Genomic DNA, 27,694 nt, shown 5'->3' with positions numbered 1-27,694 from the left:
CACTGTGCCTTAACCGCAAAGAACCTCACCAAAAAAGCACAGAGGTAAATGAGATGGAGGGGGGCTCAGGGTCTGGCTCCCCTCCCCAGTGGCTGAACCCCACCAAAGAGGGCATTCCTCATGTTCACTGCAGCTCAATTCAGTGGGCATTTCTGGACACCTGCCGCCAGGAGGCGCTGTGCTGTGTGCGGGGTGCCCGAAGAAGGTCCCTTTGTTCAGTGGAGAATTATATTGTACTGGTGTTCTCTTTGCCTTTTATAATCCAGGATGCTCACAGCCAGGCTTTCATGGAAGTCAGGGCTTGGCTGGTGGGCCCGGGTGGGTGGGTGGGGGAGTTCTGTGTATTGGCCAGCCCTGCCTCCCGTTTCCTTCTCTCTGGGGACCATGTCACTTAGAGCTGTTCACGGAGTGTTACAGCAGCGACGAAGACTTGGCAGAACAGCTCCTCGTCTATTCCTGTGAAGCCTGGGGCGGAAGCAGCTGTTTGGAGCTGGCGGTGGAGGCCACGGACCAGCATTTCATCGCTCAGCCCGGGGTCCAGGTAAGCAACATGCAGTCACCGAACATCATGCCCAGAAATGGGCCTTTCCATCAGCTGGGTCTCTGGATCCAGTGTATCTCTAACTAGGTGTAGGGAGGGGCCAGGTTACATGAACTCTCTGAGGCTTAGTTTCCTTATCTGTAAAGTGGGCATAATAGGGGGTAAAGGAAGGGTTGCTGTGAGGATTCAATGAGATAATATGTGAGTGGGGCCAGCCCTTTATGGTAGCTGTTACTCTTAAAACTATTACTAGTAGTAATGGCAGCAGAGAAACTAGTAGGAAGTGGGTTCAGCCAGTGTAGACGTTTCCTGCCCCAAATTACATTAACAGCAGTTTGCACCTGGTATCTCAGATTTCGGAGGGGAGATTTTTTTCCACCCGCCATCCCAGCTGGAGGGGTCTGGTGTGAAGGGGAAGAAGATGGGGGAGAGATGGAAGGACTGACACGCGTCTGCATAGCCCTGGTACACGCGACCACGCTTCATCTTCACAGCATGTGTGCGGGCCGACATCATCCCATTTTACTGAGGAGGACTCAGGAACTCAGAGAGGTTCTGGAATGTTCCCCAGGTTGCTAGGAAGTGGCAGGGCTGGGTTTTGATCCCATTATGATTGCCCATCTTACGGACCTCCCATTATTCCATGCAGCCAATAACTGGCACAGTGTTTACAAAAGAATCCTTTTGCTACTGCAGCCAAGTGGATTCAGTGAGTGTGGTCATGGATGACAAGGGACACACAGGGAGCCTTGCTGTTGTTCTGGTGTAGCCTCTGTGTCGTAGTGGGCTGGAGGGAGGCCAGTGCTGGGGTCAGGGTTGCCTGGGAGACCCGGCCGGCTGCCACGGCTGCCTCGCTCTGCTCATGGCTCTGCTCACAACTTCTTAGCCCCCAGACCCCTTCTTGCAGGTGTCCCAGAGCTTTGGGCCCTGGGGAGGTTGACTCATGCTCCCGTCCAAGTTCACCAGGCCCCACGGTTTCCACCAGATGCCGGTTCAGCGATGTTTATGGAAAGTCTCCCTGCCCGACCCGTGGGACCAGGGAGTGTGGTTGCTCTGGGCAGGCTGACGTGTGGGGTCAGATGTCGCTGGTGGCCATGGAAGCCGAGCTAGTGCGGGAGCTTTCTGTGACCGAGGGCCTCGTGGTGCCGCTCGGCGATGGCCTGGTGGGCTCATCACCCTGGAAGGGTCGGGACCTTACTTGTCTCGGTGTGCCCCGCAGAAGCAGACCGCCAGACAAGGATTTGACTGCACGTAGTTTATGCTGGACGTGAGTCCAGGAGGTGCGTGAGGGGAGTGGAGGCCGAGAGGCTGGGAGGAGAAGGGAAGGAAGCAGACACAGGCATGCTAAGGAGAAGTTGCCTTCTGGGGGCTTCTGGGAGCTTCATGCCGCCTGCCGCAGTGGTGCCATCCGAGCACCTACCCACCAACTGCAGTTTGCGGTTCCTTGGGGGCTGCCCCTCAAGAGCCAACTACACGCCCGGCCCCAGAAGCCCAGGCAGAGCGGGGCAGGGCTCTCGGGAGGAGCCGTCCTCTCCTGGAGGGATGCGCTGGGGTATGGATGGGGCCCCCGGGTCCCAGCCCTCCAGACAGTGCTGGGAAGGCCTCAGGTCCCCCCTGCTCTGCCACGGAGACACACCAGTCCCTTCTGATTGGCATATTTTTGTTCTTGTGGGGGTTTTTTTTGGCCGTGCTGTGCAGCTTGTGTGATCCTAGTTCCCTGACCAAAGATCGAACCCAGGCCCTTGGTAGTGAAAGTGTGGAGTCCTAACCACCAGATCACCAGGAAATACCCAATACGATCTTTTCTGAGAGCCGCGGGGTCCTTCCGTGTGACCCAGCCTATGCCCACCCCTTCTGTGTTGACTTTCAGTGCTGTTGTCAGAGACAAAACAAATTTCTAATTCCTGCCTTTGTGGGAGGCCCCGTTCCACCTTTCAGGGGCTGATACGTTCTGGGGAACGCTTTTCCATGCCTTTTTAGCTCAAATGGGTGTTGAGACACCAGTGGTCTCTCTCTTGCCGACTTCCTTTCAGTGTCCTGACAGGTGTCACCTATCTGCCTCCAGAAATGAATCCTTGGGGCCCCGCAGGTAGCACTGGATGTCGTGTGAATTTGTGATCTTTCAGGGAAAAGGAGCTACAGAGGTGCTTGTTTAAATGTACACAGTAAGAATTAGAGTTGGTTAAAATTCATAGGTTTAGTGAATTTGGACTCATACAACCTCTGTTTTAAAGTTCACAGAACCCAACATAGAAAAGGACTGAAAATCAAACAGAATTTTATATGGTTGAATCATAGCCCCTTAAAATCCAGGTAACTAATATAAAAGAATAAAGATCTCAATTCAGAGAGTTATTTATTTGGAGAGGTTTGAGGGCTGGGAAGAAAGGTCGCACACCATCCAGCATGTCATTGCATTAATAAGGACCTGTGTCCTTTGTCTCTGTTTCCTGTAGAATTTTCTTTCCAAGCAATGGTACGGAGAGATTTCCCGAGACACCAAGAACTGGAAGATTATCCTGTGTCTGTTTATTATACCCTTGGTGGGCTGTGGCTTTGTATCATTTAGGTATGAAACCAAGGCACATAATCGTGTGTGAGTGTGTGTATACATACATCTGTGTGTATACAAGCATCTGTGTGCGTGTACAAGCATCTGTGTGTGTGTACATGCATCTGTGTGTGTACATGCATCTGTGTGTGTGTACATGTATCTGTGTGTGTACAAGCATCTGTGTGTGTACAAGCATCTGTGTGTGTGTACATGCATCTGTGTGTGTGTACAAGCATCTGTGTGTGTACATGCATCTGTGTGTGTGTACATGCATCTGTGAGTGTGTACAAGCATCTGTGTGTGTGTACATGCATCTGTGTGTGTGTACAAGCATCTGTGTGTGTGTACATGCATCTGTGTGTGTGTACATGCATCTGTGTGTGTGTACATGTATCTGTGTGTGTGTACAAGCATCTGTGTGTGTGTACATGCATCTGTGTGTGTGTACATGCATCTGTGTGTGTGTACATGTATCTGTGTGTGTGTACAAGCATCTGTGTGTGTGTACATGTGTCTGTGTGTGTGTACAAGCATCTGTGTGTGTGTACAAGCATCTGTGTGTGTACATGCATCTGTGTGTGTGTACATGTGTCTGTGTGTGTGTACAAGCATCTGTGTGTGTGTACATGCATCTGTGTGTGTGTACATGTATCTGTGTGTGTACAAGCATCTGTGTGTGTACAAGCATCTGTGTGTGTGTACATGCATCTGTGTGTGTGTACAAGCATCTGTGTGTGTGTACATGCGTCTGTGTGTGTGTACAAGCATCTGTGTGTGTGTACATGCATCTGTGTGTGTGTACATGTATCTGTGTGTGTGTACAAGCATCTGTGTGTGTGTACATGCATCTGTGTGTGTGTACAAGCATCTGTGTGTGTGTACATGCATCTGTGTGTGTGTACAAGCATCTGTGTGTGTGTACATGCATCTGTGTGTGTGTACATGTGTCTGTGTGTGTGTACAAGCATCTGTGTGTGTGTACAAGCATCTGTGTGTGTGTACATGTGTCTGTGTGTGTGTACAAGCATCTGTGTGTGTGTGCTCTTGTGCAAAGGATCACAAGGCCTGGAAATTACAATGTTCACTCTAGTCCCTGCACTTTAGGTCTGGGATCTCCGTGGGTTTCCCCCAGGTTTGATTTCAAAGAGGTAGAAGTGGGCTCCTGTCTTCAATATCTGAGGCAGAATTTGGATCTATTAAGCATGAAATGCCGAGGCTGAATTTTGGCTGGGTCAAACTTAGAGCCCAATTTGGACACCACCTGTCCCTGGCCCAGCTGTGGGTCTATGTTCATCGGTGTTCAGAGGAGAGGTGTAGCCCGTGCAGTGATGTTGGCCAGGATGGTGACAGTGCTGTCCCTCCTCGGTCCAGGAAGAAGCCCCTCGACAAGCACAGGAAGCTCCTGTGGTACTACGTGGCCTTCTTCACCTCCCCGTTTGTGGTCTTCTCCTGGAACGTGGTCTTCTATATCGCCTTCCTCCTGCTCTTTGCCTACGTGCTGCTCATGGATTTCCACCCTGTGCCGCAACCCCCGGAGCTGGTCCTCTACGCGCTGGTCTTTGTCCTGTTCTGTGATGAAGTGAGACAGGTAGGTCAGCCCCGACGTGGGGCCCCCCTCCTTTCCTCAGTGAGCGGCATCTTCCTAATGCCAAAGGGGAGCAGAAGTTGCTCCTCAAGTTCCAAAGTCATTATTTCCCCCAAATAAGTGTTCTCATTTGGTGGCCACCCATGAACATGAAGACGCTCTTCCGTGAGATCTCCTAGCCCCAAGCCCAAGCTTTGCTCTCTAATTAATGTTAATTGGTGGAGATGAATTACTCAGGAATGTGTTGAAAGAGCAGGTTGACCTTGGACTTTTAAACCCACTCCCATCATCAGGAGCCATTTGTGATCCTGTCATTACTGTCACTGGGGTAGGCAGCACCATGAGTGGCAGGGGAATTGGAAGGACTTTCCAGCTAAGAGCATCTCAATGCCCAGCATGTCAGATTGACAATGTCGGAAATTTATATTCGTCCTTGTGAATTTCAGGGAGTTCATGTCATTTATTCATGGTGTTTTCTCTAGTTTCTTGGGATCTGCATTGTTTGGCATCCTCTTCCCACCCTTAATCTGAACTTAGCCCAGGCCTGGCACGTAGCAGGTGCTCAGTTAATAATTGTTGAATGAATAAATGTTGATGGTGGAGGTCAGTGCTGTCCCTAAACCATCATGAAAAGTCATCCCAGAAAATCCTTTTAAGATGGTAGTTTACAAAATATTTGAGAACTGCTGTTGTTGTCACTCTTGTCCCATATGAGCCCAAACCGAAAAACATATCCATTCAACACGTATGGCCTAGGTGCTCACAGTGTACAAGGTACTGTGCCAAGTGATACCAGATATTTGGAGGGGCAAAGGATGCTGTTCTGGACCCCACAGAGTTGCTGCCTGGAATAGGATTCCTAAATTGTTTTGACTATCATGCTAACTCTAATAGATTCTTTTTTTTTTTTTTGGTGGCTTCTAGGAGCCCTGGGTTGAGAAAGATTCTGAGCCTCTATTTTCAGCAGGAGAACATCTTAATGAATTAGAAGTGTCTGCCATGGGCACAAGGGGTGGCAGGAGTCCTGGTACCAGTGCCCTGGATCTGCCTTTGCTTGCCTAGTAGGTGGGAGGTGCAGACGCAGGCTGGAGATGGAGTACAGGTAGAAGTGTGTTGAGCATGCAAGATTATCAGGCTTTCTGTCTACCAGCAAATCTCCCCCAGGACCTGGTCCTGCTGACGTGCAGAGGGTTTCTGTGACTTCAGATCAGCCTCTTGGGTGCCCCAGGCATTGGCTCAAGTGGTCACAGTTCAGTCCAGGGCACTTCTGTATTAGCTCGCTAGGGCTAGGGCTAGGGCTGCCATGATGAAGCACCACCAGCTGGGCGGCTTAAACAACACAAGTTCATCATCTCATTGTTCTGAAAGCCAGAAGTCTGAGATCAAGCTGTGGGCAAGGTTGGTTCCTTCTGAGGATGTGAGGGAGAACCTGTTCCAGGCCTGTCCCCAGTTTCTGGAGATTTGCTGGCCTTCTCTGCTGTCCCTTGGCTGTAGATGCATTGCTCAATCCCTGACCTCATGCTCACACCATATTCTCCCTGTGTGCATGTCTCTGTCCAAATCTCCCCTTGTCATAAGGACACTAATCACATTGGATCAGGGGCCCATCCTGCTCCAGTATGACCTCATCTTAACTAATTACATCTGCAAGGACCCTACTTCCAAACAAGGTCACATCCTGAGGTGCTGGGAGGTAGGACTTCACTGTATGAATCTGGAGGGGATGCAGTTCAACCCACAGCCCCTTCCATATCGTCTCAGAGGCCTTCTTTTACTTGCTAGTTCTCTCTCTCTTTTTTTTTGACTTCTGTGTATCAGCAGCCAGGGTGTGAAAATATCCTCCTGGAGAGAAGCAGAGAAAGATGGAAGGAGAGTCAGCATTTAAAACGGGAATGGGCCCTGGCCATTGTGAGAAAGTTAACCAAGAGCTTTTAAATTAGGAAGCTCCCGAGTTACGTTGTCATGGGAGCTGGCGCTGCACAGGGTCGCACGTGTTCCCTCCTAGACCAGTCGGGTGCTGGGGCCCTGACTCTCTTCCTTTGCTGTGCTCCCGGGCGTGGTTGACCACCTTTCAAAGGCACATGAAAGAGAAAGTTTGGCTTTTGCAGAGGAAGAGGATGAAAGGGTGAGTTTGGAGGGGTTTGTCTGACTGCGGGGGGAAAGCCCTGCGTCTCATCCTGTTTGAGAGACCAGCAGACCTCTCATCCTCTGTGGACGGGGAGGCCCAGTGGGGCAAATAAGTCATGAGCACAAATAAGTGGAAAGAGAGAGAGAGAGAGAGAGAGAGAGAGAGGGAGAGAGAGAGGGAGAGGGAGAGGGAGAGGGAGAGGGAGAGGGAGAGGGAGAGGGAGAGGGAGAAAGGGAAAAACCAGCAGGAACTGCAAATAGCATGGTAGTAACTTACTTAATTTCTTTGACCTTCTGGTTCCCCATCCTTAAATGGGCATGTTTCCTACTGCAAGTGGTTATTTTTTTCAGCTTATTGAGATATTATTGACATATAGCACTGTATACTTTCAAGGTATACAGCAGAATGGCTTGACCTACACATAACCATGAAGTTACCAAGGGGAGCAAGAGGACGGGGTGTCCTACCTGCAAGCCTTGCCCCTCTCGTCCGGCACCAGCTTCACTGGGGCGTTCCAGCTCCTCACACATACTCTGCTCTTGCCCAGAATTGGGTGGCATGGAAATGACTTCACGCAGATGTTTGTTTCTTATTCACATTTGATCCTCGGGGCTTAGCACAGGAGCGGGCGTTGTCACGTTTCTGGCAAGTGCGTGTATCTTTTTTTAAAAACCGAATTGACGAGGCGGGGTCTTCCTGATTCAACCCCAGAGATGTGCTGTGACCGAGAGTAAGGGGGGAACCGTGAAGCCAGCACTGGGCACGTGGGGAGGAAGCTGGCAGGGGGGGGCTCAGACGTACCCTTTTGAGCAGAGGGTGCTGTTGGCAGCTTCTTGGAATGGTTGGTAAAAAGGAAAATTCTTTTCCTGCTGCTGGCTGCCCCTCACTCACGCTCCCAGCATTTCTCTCCTCGTCCCGTTCCTGACCCTGCCTCCCGGCTGCATGAAAGTCACAGAGTCCAAACGTCGTTTGTGTCCTCCAGGAATCTAAAGGACCATGAGGTCTAGAGAGACGACTTATCCTGGGTTGCTCTAGGGGCAGAGCTTGGCCCGGAAGGAGGATGCAGGGAGAGTCATCCTGGCTTAAGTCAAGCACTTCATTCACGCAGTCTTTCTTTCAACAAATATTTATTGAGCACCTACTACGAGCAGTGTCTTAGACCCTGGGGATACAGTGATGCACCAAACAGGCAGATATCTCTGTCCTCATGGACCTTCTACCAGCTAGCGATGACCGGCAGGGTCTTTTCTGGGAGCTTTCAGGGAGAGGAGGTGAGCGCCGCCAGTAGCACTGAATGAGCGAGTCTTGAGTTGAGGGGAGGTTGGCCTAGAGGACTTGGGATTGTAAAATTTGGAGTCCTTACGTCACAAGCATCTCCCTTCAGATTCGCATGTACATTTAACTGCTCATCCCTTATTCGGGTCATGCAGGAAGGAGACTCGGGACAGGTGCATTTTTGCATGGAGAGGGGCCCCCGGCAGGTGGAGTGTGTGGAGCTTTGCTCAGGAGAGACACAGAGCAGGGACACTGAGTGGGGGCAGACGGTGGGCAGGAGCGTCAGGGGGAGGTTCTGGGTTTCTGATGTGCTTCCCAGTTACTCCCCAGGCCTGATGTGATGCCCACAGGGTCTGGCTGAGTCCCAGCTGTTCTACCTTCATAATGGGTGGTATTAGCGATGTGTAGCTTTGTCCAAGTGTGTCCTCTGTTTCTTTGTAAAAGTGATTTTTGAAGGGGCAGTGTTTTTTTAACATCTTTATTGGGGTATAATTGCTTTACAATGGTGTGTTAGTTGCTGCTGTATAACAAAGTGAATCAGCTATACATATACATATATCCCCATATCTCCTCCCTCTTGTGTCTCCCTCCCACCCTCCCTATCGCACCCCTCTAGGTGCTCACAAAGCACAGAGCTGATCTCCCTGTGCTATGCGGCTGCTTCCCACTAGCTAGCTGTTTTACATTTGGTAGGGTATATATGTCCATGCCACTCTCTCACTTCGTCCCAGCTTCCCCTTCCCCCTCCCCGTGTCCTCAAGTCCATTCTGTACGTCTGCGTCAGGGGCAGTTTGAATTCAGCAGTCCTGCATATTAAGGCGATGGTGAGGGACTTGCCTGTGCTTAAGGTCAGGAGCGTGGAGTCAAGGCCACCCCTGCTGGCAGGGAGCAGCTCTGCCTGTGTGGTCTGTGAGCCCCATCTCCACAGCACAGCCTTGCTGATTCCTGTCATTACAGGACTCTGACACTTGGGGTCGCTGTTTCCCTTTCGGGTCTGCAGACTCAGGCCTTTGGAATCCTTCATTGTGGTTGGTTTCCTCAATCAGCTCTGCCGGCCTGGTACTGTCTTAATTAACCTAATTCACATTTGTTAGCAAAAAGCAAAACCAGGCAGGATGTTACCTGCTTCAGATAGTGTCTGGGTGTCAAATGCATGCTTGTCAGTGTCTCCCTGTGTCCCCTTGCCCAGGAGACAGAGGTTGCTATGTTAATTGGAATTTTTCACCAAGGCAATCAATAAGTGCAAACATAGTTGCTAAATAGCTCTTAGGTCTATTAAACAGACTGAATGTTTATTTAAAGCGAGGTAAGTCCCAGCGGCCCTTCATGGAGAGCACGTTCAGTCTTGAGGCCCTTGAATCCCCAAATCCTGAGAGATGGGATGAGATACGCTCCCGGTATTTTATGAATACAGCCAATCGCTGGCATTCCATTCAGAAAAGAGGCGGCTATTCCTTTTTTAAAATGTCTTCTTACTGCAACCGTGCTTCCCAACCTCAGACTGGATCTACTTATGGTTCTTCCTGTCATGTGGCCCGAGGCTGAGCCAGGCTGGGGCTGCCCTGTTGCCCTGTGCCTACCTGCCTCTCAGGCCAGGGTTTCAAAGAGGGAAGCAGGTGGCAGGTAGAGCTTGTCCCAACTACCGTCATCTTGCAAATGGCTCTTGGTGGGTGGTGATCAGTTTCACTGGGACCACCCAAATGGACAGTTAGGAATCCTGACTGGATTTCTGATCCCAGGAGTTCAGCCATCCCACAGGAGAACATGGTCAAATTGGGCTGCTCACACCTGGGGGATTTTAACATTTCCTTGGTACTTGATTTCATAACACCCTCACCCCTTTGTCCACTAAAGTTGCTGTTTGCATTTATAAATGAGTGAAAAGAAATACTTGTTGAGAAACCGATGATGTTTCTTAAATCCAAGTCTAAGATTGTGGGATCTCTGTGTGTGTGGGGGGGGTTCTAAAGAAGCAGGGTGATGTTGGAGAGAGGAAACCACATTTCAGAGCCCTAAGACCCATCACTTGCTGGCTTTCTGCCTAAGGGCAAGTTCCTTTGCTGCTTTTTCTTAGGCCTTGGTTTCAGGTGCAGAATAGGAAGTAAGATATCTTAACAGCAGGTGGACCCATGTTGGTGGTTCATTTAGCAGACTTGAAAAGTGCACGTTCCTTTGATGACACATCTTTGCTGTTGTTTTCCTGCCGTGCACAAGTCTGGTGGTTTCCTTATCTGAGCTCACTTGGACCTTTGATCTTACCTCCCCTCCGACCCTTATCACGTTTCATTTTAAACATGTTTAACGTCTGTCTTTGCTGTGGGCCGGTAGATTCCTTGAGTGTCGACATCACCCCCAATCCGATGATGTCTCTGTGTCCCAGGAGCCCAGCACAGGTGTTTGCAATCCCGTGGATTCTCAGTAAATATGTTTTGAGTGGATGGATGAATGAAAGGGTTAGATGACCACCCTGGAATCCCTCAAATCCAGCGTATGCATTGCCAGAGAGGCTGTCCAGATGCAGCCTTCTAATGGTTAATCTTATCCCTCTTTCAGTGTTTTCCTGACATGCTTTCTTCTGAGAAATCATGACCGATATATACAAATCATGATGGAAGGATCACTCTTGATTTGTGGCACACTCTTCCTGTCGGTCATTTCTGTGACCACGTCTGTCCTCCTAGCTGCCACACTTAGCACCTGTGTGCAAAAAGCAAAAAAGTTTTTAAAACTTTAAAAAAAGTTTCTTTAATAAGATGCTTTATTGCCATGTGCCAGAAAATTTTTACAGTAAACACACAAATCTGTGATGACGGCAGTATGGATAACACCCTCTAGAGTTGTGCAGTGCACAGCCTACACCACTGTACGTGGCAGCCATGGGGAGGGGCGTTCCACCTTTGCCCACACAGGTTGTACTCACTCTCTGCAGGTTTCTCTTTAAAAACAGTTGGGATCCACGAGTCTTTTTATCTTGACTTTGTTAGCAACACATGAATAACAGCACAGCAAGCATGCAACCTACTTTCCAATCCCCCTGGAACAGCACAGCGCAGTTGCAGGGCGTACTTGGCACATCATGGGCTCAAAAAGGATATGGAAAGAAATTTGTGAGCAAGAATAAATCCGGAAGCAGTTGATGTTTCCAAGCTGCTGTGTCCTCTCTCTGTCCCTCTCTGTGCTGCAGTGGTACATGAATGGGGTGAATTATTTTACCGACCTGTGGAACATCATGGATACGCTTGGGCTCTTTTATTTCATAGCAGGGATCGTATTTCGGTAAGTAGTCCTCACCACGTTTTCAAGTTTCAGGTGTTTTGGGGTTCTCTTGGGTGGAAAGGCGGAGGAAAGATGTTTCAAGCCCAAGATAAGAGAGAGAGGATGAACTATGGTCCCGTTATTTTATGAATATAGCCTATCTCTGGAATTCCATTCAGAAAAGAGGCTGCTATTCCTTTTAAAAAATGTTTTCTTACTGCAACGGTGCCGGTTCTTCACATGGCCCGAGGCTAAGCCAGGCTGGGGCTGCCCTGTTGCCATGTGCCCTCCCCGCCCCCATTTAGAGATTATTACAAACGCCCATTGTCTCTGCCTCTTAGAGACACAGCTTGGTTGGCATAAAGCTGGGTCTCCTCTCTTCCCCCCTCCTGGTGATCTGTAATTGAAAAAGGGTTCTTCATGGTTTTTCTCTTTGTGCTTATAGAATTTGGGGAGAGAATTAGAAATCGAGGAGAGAATGATGAGGGTGTTAAATATAACACAGTGTTTTCGTTTGGGGCTATGTAATCTTCTAACATACACTTCACTTCAACTTAAATGTTGGTTCTGGAGACTGCCCTCCCAGCTACAAGAGCTCCTCAATCCCTGAGGATTAGAAAAACCAGTTGAAAAGTACGGCTGAAGGCAAAAAGCAACATGATGCCACGTGATAGGGAAATTGGGGTGCATACAAACCTTGGCCCACCTTGTCCAGCCATGCTCCTTTCCGGCCCGCCTTGCCCAAATAGCTTCAAGGTGAAGCTCGTGGTCTATTGGAGCAGAGAAGCCTGACCATTAATATTCACACCTCCCCAGAACGAGATGCTTTACAGTGAGTGCTCGCTCTACAGTATGAACGGGGTAAGAGCTCAATTTCCTCCTCCAAAAAAACCCTCCCTTTCTGCTTGGGTTAAAGGCCCAGCATTATTTTTTTAAGTTTTTTATTTTATATTGGAGTATAGCCGATTAACAATGTTGTGATAGTTTCAGGCGCCCAGCAGACCGACGTAGCCATATATATACATGTATCCATTCTCCCCCAAGCTCCCCTCCCATCCAGGCTGCCACATAACATTGAGCAGAGTTTCCTGGGTCTCTTTCGAAGGCCCAGCATTTGAATCACGGTTGGATGTGATTGCTAGAGCATTCCAGTTAGAAAGCACATATGGCTTTCAATGAACACGCCAGCAGGTGGTTAGCTAATCAGATGATCTGGTGCAAACGAGATAAGTTTCACTGGGGGAAACCTGGCAGGGTCAAGTCCCAAGTGGCCGGGGTCATTGTAGAGGCCCGTGAGCCAGGAAGTTAGCGATGTCGGGACTGGGTCCTGCAGGAGTATTTGGGATGAAGGACTAAAGTGTCCCACCTCTCCTGGAGTCCACGAGGGCAGTAGACGTGGCCTTTGGTTTTCAGTGGCTGATGGGCCGGTGATGTCCCTGGTCTATTTCCACTTACTCTCAGTTCCCAGGCTTTTGGCTGTTTCTTCACGTTTGGTTATTTTTAAAAGCAAAACTTTGATTGTAAATCAACTGTACTTCAATAAAATTTAAAAAAATTAGCAAATAAAATCCAGAAATAAATAAAAATGATAAAAAGCGAAACTTTGAAATCTTTTGTCAGCATCTCACAGCTCCTTTCCTCTTCTTTCCACAGGCTTTACCCTTCTAACAAAACCTCGCTGTACTCCGGACGAGTGATTTTTTGCCTGGATTACATTATATTCACGCTCAGGTTGATTCACATTTTCACGGTCAGCAGGAATTTAGGACCCAAGATTATCATGTTGCAGAGGATGGTAAGAATGAAGAATATTTGCAGTTAGTTGTCCTTCTTCTAACTGCATCCAGCGTTCCTTTCATTGTTGAGAGGAGGATTTTGTGCATAGAGTGATGGCTGCATTTCACAATCAGTAGGGTTTACTTTCTTGATGTGTTTTCATCAGGGACCCCTCTTCCAGGTTAAAATTTAACAAAAGATGGCTGTTAGGAGCAAACAGTGTGACTCAGTGCGTTGCTAAGAAAGATCTCTAGATTTCACATGTTTCCAAGTGCTTTCACTTGAGTCTTACCAACTCACTAGGAGCCTAGGCGGGAGAGGGACTTTTATACCCATTTTACAGATGTGGACAGTCAGGTTCAAGAAGGTTAATATGTTTGTCTGGAGACATGCAGTGAGCTAGAAGCATAGCGTGGACTGGAACTTTAATCTTACAACCATGCGATACAGACTTCGGGAAAGCACTGCCAGCCCCGTTCCATGGGGACAAATAACAGAAAGATACACACTGACGATGTTGCTTCTCTCAGCTTGTTTTCCACGTGACCCAAACCTCCCGTGTTTCTGTCTTTAAATCAGATGGGCGTTTGGATGAGCTCATCTGGAGGTTCCTTTCCAGTGCTGAGCTTCTTGAGTTTGTGGTTTTAATTCAAAGCATATCTGGGGCATCAAGTCACCATGAAGTCATGCTATGTGTGCAAAACATTAAGAAAGATAAAACGGTGCCTTCTTGTCTAAAAAGGAGAGCTTTTATTTTCCTTAAGGAAAAAAAACTAAGGCAATAGCTTAGGGGTCTGCAGAACGTGAGCTGGAGAGGAGGAGGGGGGTCCAGAGTTGGATCCCTCTTCTGCTCCCAGGCTGGTCTCATTCAGAAAGTCTCTGCTGCTGCGCTGGTTTGGGGACCTGCAAGGAAAGATGCATCCGTCAGTTTTAGTGCCGGGAAGGAGATGCCCCGAGACCCAGGGGTGATGATGGCCATTTTTAAAAATCAGTGATCAAATGCTGGGCACCTTAGGTTCCAGGGTCCAGGGGCCTCTGTCCTTCTCCGTGGTCAGCGGAGTGGACAGGCCGCCCTGGTGCAGTCCTGACTCCACTCTCGTGTCCTCCCATGACAGCTGATAGACGTGTTCTTCTTCCTGTTCCTCTTTGCCGTGTGGATGGTGGCCTTCGGCGTGGCCAGGCAAGGGATCCTCAGGCAGAATGAGCATCGCTGGAGGTGGATCTTCCGCTCGGTCATCTATGAGCCCTACCTGGCCATGTTCGGCCAAGTGCCCAGCGACGTGGACAGTAAGCCTGACGTGGCCTGGGCGGGGGACAGCTGGGAGGCGGCAGATGCTTCTAGAACCAGCCTCTGAGGCTCCCCACTCTGACCCTGGGGACTGTCTTAGGAGCAGAGGCGGCTGGGATCTGGCCAACACCAGTCAGGGGACGCTAACCCTCAAAGCCATTTCTTTCTCCTGAGCAGGATCTTACGTCCACCTTGTAAGCTTGTTCCCAACATTTCAGCCTGCAATTTTTAAACCTTTTTAAATAGAGTGTTTCTCATATTTCCAACAGCAACGTGGCCGATGAAAGCAAGGAGCCTCACTGGTTTAGAAACGAGTGTTGCGAGTCTGTCCTGTACAACAGTGACGGGGTGCTCATTTATTTCAAAAAGTGCAATATTGAAAAATTTTGCACTGCAACCTGGAATTTAAACTTCCAGCATTAGCCTTCTGCCAGCTATCTTTCGGAGGCAGGTTAATGGTGGCAGAGATGGCATGGATTCGGCCAGACCCAGTTGACATAAGGAAAGTGTCGGGCATGTGCAAACTGGTGTGTGTTTTGGATAAACTGTCTAAAGCATCTCTGTGATGCTGACAGTAGCCTGAGCTTGTCATGTTCTGCCTGCCACGGGAAACCCACCCCGATGTTTGCCTGGCCCTGTGCTCTTGCTTCTCAGCTCCTTGGTGTTTCCTCAATTAGCTCCGTGGCCTCGTGTGGTCCTTCTGGCCTCTTTTGCTGCAGCCTCTTCCAAGACCTTAGAAACAGCTCTTTTCCGTGCATCGATGGGAAGGCACCTTGTTGTTATGATTTCCCGTCTGCACGCTGTACTTACCATTTTACATAAAAGGGAGTGTGTGTTGTCCTCACGGCAACCTTACGTGTCCATGGTTTTAGTCCTGTGAGGGACAGCTCACAGTAACTGACCCAGAGCGCCAGTGGCAGGTGGGGTTCAAATCCCGGTCCAGCCACGTGTGTGCTGTGTGCCCTGGGACGCAGCTTGGCGTCTCTGCCTCTCAGTTCCATTGCAGGTAAAAATGGGTGTAGCACCGACTTTTCTGCTGGGCGTCTCACCGACCGGCAGGACTAAACTCAAACTCACACGCCCCGATGAGGGTCTGTAGCCCGGAGCGACTCCCAGAGGGCCAGACACTCACATCCATTGCCTTCTCTGAGATTCCCAGACACACCTCTCCATCCTCCCTTCCAGACTCAGACCTTCTGCAAGTCCCCATTCTAGGATCTGTCACCACCGGTCGCACAGATGTGCGAAGCAGAAACCTCGATGTCACGTCCTTGACGCCTCCTATGACTTCCTCCCCCACCTCCAGTTCATCAGCTAGTTTTGTTGATTTTATCCCCTAAAGGTCTTTGAAACCCAGCCACTTTTTACCATCCCCACCACCACTACCCTAAGCCATCCTCATCCCCTTCCCACGTGGCTCTTAGGCAGAACCTCCTCACGTCTCCCTCTGGCTCCTTGCGATCTGTGCTGCAGCCAGAGGGATCCTTGAATAAAGAGAATCTGATGTGTCACACCTCTGTGTCAAGCAGTCTAACGGCTATCCGTTGCTTTTAGTATAAAGATAAAAATGTTAACATGCTAACTGCACATCCTGTTCTCTCATTTCAGCAGACCTTTCCAGTCCCCCTACCACAGGGCCTTTGCAAGTGCTGTTCCCTCTCCAGATGCTCTGGGCACCCCATCCCTCCCCATTCATTTAGCTGGCTCCTACTCATCCTTCTGTCCTCAGTTCAGAGACGCTTCCTTCCTGTGGAACCGTTCTCAGATGAGGTGCCTCAGTTTGTGCCCACGGAGCACACTGTACGCGTCCTTCTTAGCACTTCTCAGGGGCTGAAATGTTCAACTTGTGTGATCAGTCATCTGCCTATTCTTCCAAAGAGGTTGGAAGCTCCCTGAGGGCAAAGACCATGTTTACCTTGCCTTCCTTTTTATCTTCCATCCTAGTGAAGTCCTGGCTCATAGTAGCTGCTCAATAAATACTTAAAATTTTTTTATTGAAGTCTAGTTGATTTACAATGTTGTGTTAGTTTCAGGTGTACAGTAAAGTAAATCAGTTATACGTATGTTCACTCTTTTTTAGATTGGTCATTACATAGTATTGAGTAGAATTCTCTGTGCTATACAGTAGGTCCTTATTAGTTAACTATTTTATATATAGTAGTGTGTATATGTCAGTCCTAAGGTATCCCCCCATTTCCCCCTGGGAACCATAAGTTTGTTTTCTACATCTGTGACTTTATTTCTGTTTTGTAAATAAGTTCATTTGTACCATTATTTTTTGGTTCCACATATAAGCAATATCATATGATATTTGTCTTTCTCTTTTTAACTTACTTCACTCAGTATGACAATCTCTAGGTCCATCCATATTGCTGCAAATGGCATTATTTCAATGCACTATTATTCAGTCAATAAATGCTTAGTGAGTAGCTGAACGCCTGATTCTGAGGCTTACCCATGATAGAGTGCCTTGGAACAATGCCCAGCACGTTGCACGATCCTCACACCTTTGTGGTGCTTTAGCACTGCCCCCTCCAGAGGGTCCTCACATCACCTGTCTGTTGTTGCATCCTCAGGTACCACGTACGACTTCTCCCACTGCACCTTCACGGGGAATGAGTCCAAGCCCCTGTGCGTGGAGCTGGACGAGCACAACTTGCCCCGCTTCCCCGAGTGGATCACCATCCCCCTGGTGTGCATCTACATGCTCTCCACCAACATCCTGCTGGTCAACCTGCTGGTCGCCATGTTCGGGTATGTGCTTGGCCATGCGCCGGCTGGGGGTCCGCGCCGTGCCGGGCCCCGTGCCAGGTGGGGCTGGGGGAATCGGGAGTGAGGCAGCAAAGGTCCACCCTCGAGGAGCTTATGATAGAGGTCTTCTGATAGGGGATTGGTGGTCTGGGGCGGGGAGAGGTCTTGAAGGGATTATATTAAGATATAGCGAGTCCTATAAGCTGTAACTAAGTTTTTGGACCCCAAAGACAGGTGCCTGTAACCCCCTCCAGCACGTGCAGACTGCACGTTTAATGTCCATTTAGCAACCTCCCCGGAGCGCCGAGATGCTGGCCTGGCAATGACTGTGGCTCAGCTCGGCTCCCAGGTTCTCATTTTCTGTGGACTCCGTGGGATGGATTCTAGGGCTTAAGGGACTCAGCTTTTAGTTAGCTGCTGCTTTAAAATATTTAGTTTAAGTACAAATCAAGAGAGCAGAGTCAGGAGAGCGACCGTCCTTTGGGGCTCATGTCTAATGAGGTTGGCGTGAGAACACGATGGCGACTGACACATCTTTTTTGCTTTTGGCCATTCTCTGTAATCCATTTAGAAAATCATGTTTATCTTGCCCCTTTGTCTTTCTTAGGAGCGTTTCAAAGAACCCCATGTGGTGGGTACAGTTGGGGGTACCTTAATTTTATGCTGTTGATGTGAGGTTATTCTGGGTACATGAATCCTGGCATAGACAGGCAAGCAGTTTAGAAACAAAATACAAATTAAAAAAAATTACCTGTTAAACTTTGGAGTGAAAGAAAAACCATAGTTGAAACCAGAAACTGAGAAACTGTGAAGGACAAGAAAAACACATTTAATTTCATTAAACAGGATACCTCAGATGAAGTCATGTGATAAATGATAGACTGGGGGCAATGTTTGCCTAAGGTGAACAAAGGCTTCTCATTCTTACTATAGAAAGAGCTCCTGCAAATCGGTGAGAGAAAGATGAGCCAGTAGAAAATGGGCAGAGGAATGCAATTCAGAGAAATTCAAATGGCCACTAACTGTAGGGGAAGGGGCTCAACCTCATGGGTGGGAAAGGTCAGCTGAAACCAACAACGAGGTGTTGGTTTAGGATCCATCAGGTGAAGAGACGTCATAAGAATTGCTGGAGATGATGCTGGGAAATGGGCACTGCTCTGGGAATGTGAATTGTCTCCCACTTTTGGGAAAGTGACCTGAAAATAGCTATTAAAAAATATGCAAACCTTTGGCCCAACTCCTTCATGTCTGGGAATCTTTCCTAAAGATATCGAGGCAAAAAACATTTATTAGATCATTGTTTGATGCCTATCAATAAAGGGATGGTAAAGCAAAGCATGTCGTATCCATACCATGGAACATTATGCAGCCCTTAAAAAGAAAAGCTGAGATTTATGTTTATTGACTTGGAAGGATGACATTTTGTTAAATATAAGAAGCTCAGTGCAGCCTTATATTTATGGCAAAATCTTATTTTCTGACAGTAAAAAACAAGAAATTTTTAAAAGGCAAGTATATATTTCACTCAACACAATGATCATATATTACTTCCATAATTTAGAAAAAAAGAATCAGAAGATAGTTGACATATAGAGTCCTGAGGGGCACCAGGATTGTAGACGAGGGTCATCTTTCTTTGTCGGTCAGTGGCCTCCCGTTGAGTGAGGCTGGGTGGGGGGACATGTGCCTTTGGGGACATCACGCATCCAAGGGGCTGAGCCATGAGTGGTCATCTGGTCTTCAGGTGTACAGCGACGTCCTCCTCTATACCAGCTTCTACACTGTGGCCATAGTGGTGTTTCTAAAATGTCACTTCTCTGCTTAAAATTCTGGAAGGATTTCAGTATTTCCCCATAGTGTTCAAGGTAGATTTCAGCCTCCTCAGCTTCCTCCGAGGCCATCGACCTGGGCTTTGAAAACACCTTCAGGCTTCACCCCTGCAACCTGTCCCTGACAGGCATCCCACCTGTCCATCCCTAAACAGGGTGATCTGTCGTGCCTGACACTTTTGCAAATGTCACCCCTCTGTCGGCATTACCCGTTCTACCTTGACCATCTCCTCCCCGTTCCTCTTGCCCTCTAGGGAGTCCAGCAGCATCCTTCGCCCGAGTGGTCCTCGTGCCCTCCCCACTGTGCATAGAGACCCCGTGGGCCCCCTTCACCGTGGTAGCTTCCTCTTCTTCCAGACCGTAAGCTCTGGAGAGTGGAGATTGTGTCCGTCTCAGCACCTGGCCCTTTCCATGAATGAAAAGAACAGGATTCTTTCTGCTTTTAGTTCATTTTTCAGTTTTAGTTAGGGGAATAGCTTCCTGGTCTGTTATTCACCAAGTAGTGTCAATGGTGAATGTCAGACCAGTGAGGGGTTCATCACATAGATGTATAACATCGGTTCTGTGCCAGGTGCCTGGGCCATGGAGATCATGTGGCCCTTTGTCCCACTCAGCCTTAAAGAGGGAATATGCACCCCACCCCACCCCCAACTCCATCACCACCCCTAAAGTGGGGCCTGGGAAGGACTCAGGAATCCAGACGCCTATACTGCTTACGGGAGGCTGGACCATGTCAGAGGCTGCCAGAGGTCCCCGAGTCTGAGCTTGCAGAGAGAAGTGGCAGAGACGGGTGGTTGTGTATCCACGTGAGGGCAGAGAAGGGAGGACCGATTCCCAAACTCGAAGCAAGAGTGGGGAGGGAATGCGATGATTTGGGGTCCTATTTTATAGTGATAACCTATCCTGTCAACCTGTACATCAAACATTGGGTAGTCCCTGTAAAAACTGACCATTAATATAATATCTACAAAAATTAAACAGAAGGGCCGACAGCTCCCAATGCGATGGCCTTTGAGCTACACGAATTCAGTAGATCTCAGGAAGCGGAGTGCTTAGAGCTCTCCCGAGTCTGTGTGCTGTGAGCTGTTCACCAAAGCCCTTCTTAAGGACCATGCCAGTTTGTAATTCATTATCCCCATGACAATCATAAAATGATAGAATTTGGAGCTGAGAGGGACAGGAGTCCGGCCTGCAATTTTCAGGTTGAGGAAGTGGAAGTCGGGCAGCTCAGCGTCTGTGGCCCTGGCCGCACTGCCGTCTGTCTTGCCTGTGTGCACTTGAGGCTTGAACTTGAGTCTGTTCCCTGCGAGGCCCGAGCCATTGGGCCACACCCCGCTGTTGCCTCATTCAGTGTGTAAGTGTGACCGCTGGGGAGCTCCCCTTCCCTTGGGGGATCCTTAGATTCATCTTGGGCTAAGGCAGAGGCCCTTTATCTGTTAATACCGGTCTGAGCAGCTGGAGTAGCCCCCTTGCCATCCTTGAGCTGACTCGTCAGGACACTGTTTCTGATGGTTGTGATGGATATTCCGGGTTCACTCCAAGCCGACAGCTCCGGGCTGTGACCCCCGTCTGGTACCGCATCAGAATATTCATGTGAGAGCTTAACCGTGCACAGTGGCAACCTTTTGAACTGTAGCATAAATGTACACTTGGGAATTTTAAAGCAATATTGGAATGCTCTCTAGATGTTACTCAGCAGGGAAAATAAATGGGTGTAAACATCTGCAATGATTCCACATTAAAATTATCGATCACAGGCCCTATGTGGCTTATCAGAGGCACGAAGTGATCTTGAGGTCAGTAGATGACTCGGGGTCGTCTTAACACGGAGCTGTTAATGCTTTCAGGCACCGTGTCCCGAAGATAAATTCACCCACGGCATTTCTGCTGGAAAGGACTCATCAGACATGCCCCGTCTAAGATAATTTCTAAGAATAAAATATTTTTGTAATCTTAGGAATAATATATGTGCATTATGAATATGTAGAAAAGTAGACAAAAGAAAATATCTCCTGGTACAGATGAAACGTTCCGGTGACTTCACCAGTCCCAGGCAGGCTACTGAAATGGGATGAAAAGAAGAAAAAGAGAGCAGATAATTGTAACAATAACAATAGCTAATATTGATACTTTCCTGTGCTAGGCACATCCAGGTGCTTCACATGTGCAGCCTCATTTAATTAGTCATCGTGTAGGTGTGGCTTTATAATCATTCATAAATGAGGAGTTGGAGGCAGAGAGAGGTTAAAGGCTCTGCTCTCTGAGCGGGAGATGGGCACATAGACAGTAACATAAGATGATGTGAAAAGATACAGTACGATACGAGCGGCACGAGAAACCTATTCACAAGGGACTCCGGTGCAGAGTCGGGGTTATTAATGGTGACAGATCTTGGGGGTGGGCAGCAGCGAATGGAGGAGACATTTGCTCAGAGGACCCTGTGAGCATTGTTTGGAGAGGGAGAGAAGCAGAAGAGATAAAGCTGTTCTGGGGAGAACTAGAGACTGCGGATGGGGGAAGGTCGGCAGGGGCTGGGTTATGGGGTGTCCCTTATGCCGTGTTAAAGAATGTGGACTTTCCCCTGCAGGTGAAGGGAGATTTCATGGGTCTTTACACAGGCAATGGCACAATCTTAGTTGTGTTACTTTGACAGAAACATGCTCAACAGTTAGCATTTCAAAACCAGTGCAGTGGAATCGCTGGCTGTCTCTTACTGTTAGCGTCGATGTTTTTTTGGTGCTGCAGAGCGCGAGGGGAGCCAGGATGTGCGGAACGTTTTAACGCGCCCGCTGGGGCACTGAGTGGGTGCAAAAAGTCAGGGTCATCAAGGTTCACTGGATACTGCTGCAGTGTCTGGGAAGGAATGGCAGATGGAAAAATGTATGAAATCTGTGGAAAGCTTGGAAGAGGGGTTTCCCTGATTGCATTCTAGCTGGCAAGTTTCTCGTATTTCAGTTTCTTCTAAAATTCTGCCGTTGTTTTAACATCTACTTTTCCTTTGTGAATTTTTTGCAGACTTTTCATTCTGTTCTGTTCATCAGTCTTTCTATTTTGGTTTTTACTACCAAATGGCTTTAATTACTGATTTTTCAAAACCATTTTAACATCTGTTGTATGAGTGCCCTTCATTATTCTTACTCAGAACTTCCCTGGCTTTTCTTATATATTTAATCATGTGGAGAGCCTAAGCCTCATCTTCTGCAATCCTTTTTTCTTCCCTCTTCCAAAAAATTTCTTTAATGAATTTTATTGTGATGATGTTAACTTTGTAGAGCCATTTAGGGGAAGCTGACGTCTTTAAAACATGCCAGAAAAAATGGCGTGATTCTCCATTTATTCAAATACGTATAGTTTCCCAGTAAACTTTTATGGCTGTATTCACGTGGATGTGGCCGATTTTTTGTTCCATTTTTTTTTCTAGCTATTTGTGGTTGTGAGTGAGATAGTTTTTCTATTATGTTTTTGCAATAACTACTTTTTGATATGCAGGAAGGCTATGAAGTATTGCTTACTTATTTTGGAACAAGTCTCCTTCCTGAATTCTTTTTTTTTTTTCCCCCTCTCTTTTCCTTTTATCATATCATGGAAGTTTCCTCCTGTTTCTTATTTATTAAGCTCCTTCCTTTTTCTTCTTCTTTATTTCTTCTAATCAGAAATGGATGCTGCATGTTGCCAGGAGACTTTCTAGAAACAGTTTAAATGGTATTTGTCTTTTTGATCTATGATGTATTATGAAAATGATGAATTACATAAATGCCCTTAATATGGAGTCATCCATCTGTTCTTTGGTCAGGCACTCTTTTAACGTACTGCCGGATTTCATCCACATACAAGGCTATGTGAATCCTAAACATTTATCTCTTGGTAACATTTTCACCGTCAGTGGGTGTCGGAGAGTTTGTCTCTCCTGCTTCCTCTTCCTCTCGTGCTTATCTGAGGTGCTCAGCTGCTCTTAGGGGACAGAGCTCCCACCAGCTGGGCAGCTGAGGGCACTAGATATCACGGGAGATGTCAAGTCAAAGGAGACCTTGCAGAATTCCTCTCAGGGAAGACACTAGATGGCCAGTGGCTGGCAGGGACAGTGAGAGCCATCAGAGCTGGGTGGGCGAGAGCCTGAACACGAGAGTTGGCCCGTGTGCTGCCCTGGACATTTGGGTTTGCTGAGCGGGGTGGGGATGTCGTGGCCCCAGAGCTCAGCCTGTCTGCTACAGAAATGGAAAACCATGTCTCAAAAGCATTAAAATTATTTGAGCAGAGCAGCTGGAAGCCTTCCCTGGGGAACCCTCATGTCTTGTTGGCCGAGTCTGGACCTGACTCTAGAGAAAAAGAACGATTTGGAAGGTTTGGGGTTGGATTTCGCCTCCAGGTCACATTTTGCTCATTCCTGCTGCTCTGTGGGGCAGGTGGACGTAAGTAAAGAAACCTCAGCATGGCAGCCCCGGAAATGTGTTATTTGTGCAAAGTGGCTTTTGGGTATTAATGTCCAGTAATCAATCAGTTCACCCACACGCCCCCTGGGATGTGGATAAGGGCTTTTACCGTTTGCCCAGGAAAGGAGCTCTGCTCACTGGACCCTGAGGTGCAGAGGAAGCAGAGGTTCCAGCAGGAGGCGCCTCGGAGCCTGCTGGGTTGTCCAGAGGAGCACATGGGGCAGTGAGGGGAGGCGGAGTTCTTCAAAAGGAAGAATGATACAGGGCTTCCCTGGTGGAGCAATGATTGATAGTCCGCCTGCCGATGCAGGGGACGCGGGTTCGTGCCCCAGTCCGGGAAGATCCCACATGCCACGGAGCGGCTGGGTCCGTGAGCCATGGCCGCTGAGCCTGCACGTCCAGAGCCTGTGCTCCGCAATGGGAGAGACCACAACGGTGAGAGGCCCGCGTACTGCAAAAAAAAAAAAAAAAAAAAAAAAGAATGATACAAACACCAACCCCTGTTGTGGGCACTGGCCTAAGTGCATTCCAGACCAGGGCTTGGTGGCTTTTTCTGCAGGGGCCAGCCAGGGTCTTGGCTTTGGCCAGATGTGCAGAAAGAAGCAGTGCTTGGTGACCCCGCACCCATCCCTGCCTCTTTGCTCGTGGGCCCTACAGAACAGGTTGGGTGTTAGATTTGGCCCCTGGGTCACAGTTTACCAATTCCTTTTCTAGATGACCTGGAAGACTTCAGATATTTTTCACTACCTCTGAGTAACCAGTTAAGCTAAAGTGCGAATCTCTTCCCACTAGGACCCTTCTTGGCCACAGTTCCACTCGAAGCTCCCAAGGAGGGGAGGGAGAAGACACCTTCCCCAGCTCTAAGCATCTGAGTGTTCCTCCCTTCAACAGGAGCTATTAATTCCTTCTGGATAAAACCTCAGCAAACAACATTCGATGCATTAAAATGGATGCAATTTGGGTGTCTGTTGAGTTTTAGGGGGCAGTCAGTAGGATCCACTTTTGGCTAAATACGTAAGATTTTAAGATGCTCCTAGGGGCTCATTTGAATGGTGATACTTGTTCTGGACCAAAGTATGTAGTAAAACGTGATTCCTGGCACGTTCTTTGCCTGGACTTCATTAACCTGGGCGTGCCTGCCGTCCTCTCTTATTGCAGTGACAGAAGCCTGCAGTGTCCTTTGCAGACACAGAATCAGCAGGGACTGGCGAGGACAGATAATGATGCTTGGTATTCATCTTGGAGCAACCTGACCTACATTTGGAAGAAGCAGCAGGCTCACTGCCAGCTTCAGTTTGCTGCAGTCTCATGCATCACAGTCCTGTCTGCTTTTCAGCCAGAAAATCTACCACATAGAGTTGACACTTGACTCAGTCAAGAAGCAGTTTTAATGCCTAGTAAAGGAGTTTACGTATAGTAGATACTCAACAAACATGCCTAGTAAAGGAGTTTACGTATAGTAGATACTCAACAAACATGCCTAGTAAAGGAGTTTACGTATAGTAGATACTCAACAAACATGAATTCCCTTTGCTTTAAAGACCACACCCAGTTGAAGAGGCACTTTCTGGGAAAGCCTGCCCTGCCCTGCCCCCAGGACCTGGTGCAGAGCTCAGAGGGGTCTGATTCATCAGTAAACGCCAAGATAAGCAGAACCAAGCTTATAAGCAAAGCCACAACCGTGATCTGTGTAGGCTAGTGCTTTGCTCATGTATATGATCCCCACTTGGCTAAAGATATTTAAGTCTCAGGTTGCCGTGCACTGAGGGGTAAGCGTGAGGTCTCACGACGGATGTATCCCATGTCTCTGCCTGCAAGGTTTGGCCTCTGAAGTTCTGGCCTCTGATGTGTTTACCCAGAATTGGGAGAATTTAATCTCTCTGCAGCCAGGATTTGCTGTTAGGCAATTTTAAGGGGTTTGTTGCTGCTTCTTTGGCTTTTGAAGGAGTGATCTGGTGTTAACGATAAAAGTGTCTCAGATGATTGAACTTCAACAGATGGTAAAATGCTTCACAGTTACCTTTCACTAAGTAGTCCAACCCGATCCTTTTGACATGGAGCACGGCTCAAAACATCCACGCGCCACGTCTTGAGGTGGCATCATGTACTGACAGAGCAAATGGGCACTGGGCTGGATGTCGGGGTCCAAATTTTGGCTTCACCACCTGCCAGTCGGGGGACTCAGACAATTTACCTACCCCTGTTGTGCCTCAGTTTCTTGATCTGTTACTCACAGATGATAATAGCACTTAACGTTCTACAGAGAGCTGTTTGCAGACTAAATCAGCTAATACAAGTAGACGGCTTAGAACAGTGTCTGGTATGTAACAAGTGTTAGCTACTCAACAATCTTGGTTTAATGTGTAACAGGTAAGTTAGTGGAATAGTCAGACGTTTTCCGGATAAATAGACATTTTCCTAGTTCTTTGTTATGGGATCCGTTTCTCCCTGTGAACTGTGGTTTACGTAGTGAGATTGTGTTGTGAGTACAAGTTTGAGCCTCACTATTTTCACTCACATGTAAGCATTTGCCCAAAATATAAAAGTTAGTCATAAACGTATTTTTTAACGGCAGCTGCATCGTGTAATCACATTGATTGGCCATAACTTGTGATATATTTTCTTAGTGTTGAACATTTTGGTTGTTCAATGCTGCTGGGTGGAAAGTGGGAGCGGCTATTACTCAATGCTGTGGCAGACACCCATGTGTGATATCCATTTCTATATTTTCTTTTCTCAGTATCTCCTTATTCTTAGGTTAGATTTCCAAGAAGGAAAATCAGTGGGTCAAATGGATAAATATTTTTAAGGTCCCTGATAAATATTAACGAACTGCTCTCCCAGGTTGTTTATAATTAAGCTCCCACAGTGACGTTGGCAACTTACTCCTCCGAGAGGCGCCACGTTGGGCCTCTGGGTATCGAACACAATACCGGACTAACGGAAAAAGGGAACCCTTGAAAGGTCTTGAAACACGCCTCTACCGTGTGGGCGCTTGGCGGGTCCTTCAGCCATGCCCTGCCTGCCCCCTCGCAGGCAGGAATCATTTTAAAGTTCATTGAACAGTCTGTTGTGATTAAAAAAAAACAAAACAAAATAACAAAAGCCAGACCCAGTTTTGGCCCAGCATGAACGGAAGGGTGCCTGAGTTGCTCAGGCCCCGATACCACCATAGATTCTTCTCTCCTATGGCAGTGAGAGCTTGGTACCAATATCACCATATTTGGCAATGAAATGCCCAGGCCTATGGAAAGCTGAGGCTTGACCTTCTCTCCCCCGCCCCCCCCCCCCCCCCCCCCCGCCAGCTACACCGTGGGCACCGTCCAGGAGAACAACGACCAGGTCTGGAAGTTCCAGAGGTACTTCCTGGTGCAGGAATACTGCAACCGTCTCAACGTTCCCTTCCCGTTCGTGGTCTTCGCCTACTTCTACATGGTGGTCAAGAAATGCTTCCGTTGCTGCTGCAAAGAGAGGAGCGCAGAGTCTTCCGCCTGCTGTGAGTGGCTCATCCGTTGTGCTGGGGCTTAAAGGCAGGGATTCATTCTGGGGGAGCGTGTCGGGTCCACATCTCAACAGGAAGGGTTAGTCACAGTTATTTCAGCGCTCACAGGTGTCTGTCTGTAAAGTTCAGGCATCGAGCCCCCCAGTGACTTACTCGAGAGAAAGAGTAGTTTTGTTTTTTGAATTTACAGAGCACAATATTAATATTTTAGTAGACTTTACAATACTTAGAGCAGTTGTCCATGCCCACAGGTTTTTTTTTCTTTTCTTTTTTTAATGGTAGTGTCATCATAGCTGTTTTATTTTATTTTTTTATTGAAGTATGGTTGATTTACAATGTTGTGTTAATTACTGCTAGACAGCAAAGTGATTCAGTGATACTTATATATGCATTGAAAGAGTAGATTAAGAAAGCCTTCTAGATCTGCCGGGACAGCCTTATTCCAGGGGGCTCACTTGTGGATGTACATGATAATGATGTAAATAGGATGTTCAGCGAGCAGGATTCATGGGGTGCGTCAAAAGCTCTCTGTTGCTTGTGTGACATTTATTCTCTGGGAGATCTTAGCTTTTTTTTTTTATTTTAACATCTTTATTGGGGTATAATTGCTTTACAATGGTGTGTTAGTTTCTGCTTTATAACAAAGTGAATCAGTTATACATATACATATGTTCCCATATCTCTTCCCTCTTGCGTCTCCCTCCCACCCTCCCTATCCCACCCCTCCAGGCGGTCACAAAGCACCAAGCCGATATCCCTGTGCCATGCGGCTGCTTCCCA

General features: G+C 48.0%; 1 protein-coding gene across 1 annotated transcript in view; it reads left to right on the top strand.

Annotated features, from left to right (window-relative positions):
* The window catches only part of TRPM8 (transient receptor potential cation channel subfamily M member 8), a gene marked incomplete at its 3' end in the record, with an annotated part of 102,295 nt that overhangs the window by 60,823 nt on the left and 13,778 nt on the right, over window positions 1-27,694 (top strand). The window contains exons 15-22 of the mRNA XM_082658517.1: window positions 396-541; window positions 2,998-3,110; window positions 4,467-4,683; window positions 11,268-11,359; window positions 12,992-13,133; window positions 14,230-14,401; window positions 16,979-17,156; window positions 26,718-26,908. Coding sequence (XP_082514643.1) covers window positions 396-541; window positions 2,998-3,110; window positions 4,467-4,683; window positions 11,268-11,359; window positions 12,992-13,133; window positions 14,230-14,401; window positions 16,979-17,156; window positions 26,718-26,908 — 1,251 coding nt within the window. The remainder of the gene's footprint in view (window positions 1-395; window positions 542-2,997; window positions 3,111-4,466; window positions 4,684-11,267; window positions 11,360-12,991; window positions 13,134-14,229; window positions 14,402-16,978; window positions 17,157-26,717; window positions 26,909-27,694) is intronic.

The sequence above is a fragment of the Grampus griseus genome (assembly GCF_964374135.1).
Source record: "Grampus griseus genome assembly, chromosome: 7".
NCBI classification, from domain to species: Eukaryota; Metazoa; Chordata; class Mammalia; order Artiodactyla; family Delphinidae; genus Grampus; species Grampus griseus.
Note: the sequence above shows the minus strand (reverse complement) of the source record. Positions and strands in the feature narration are given on the sequence as shown.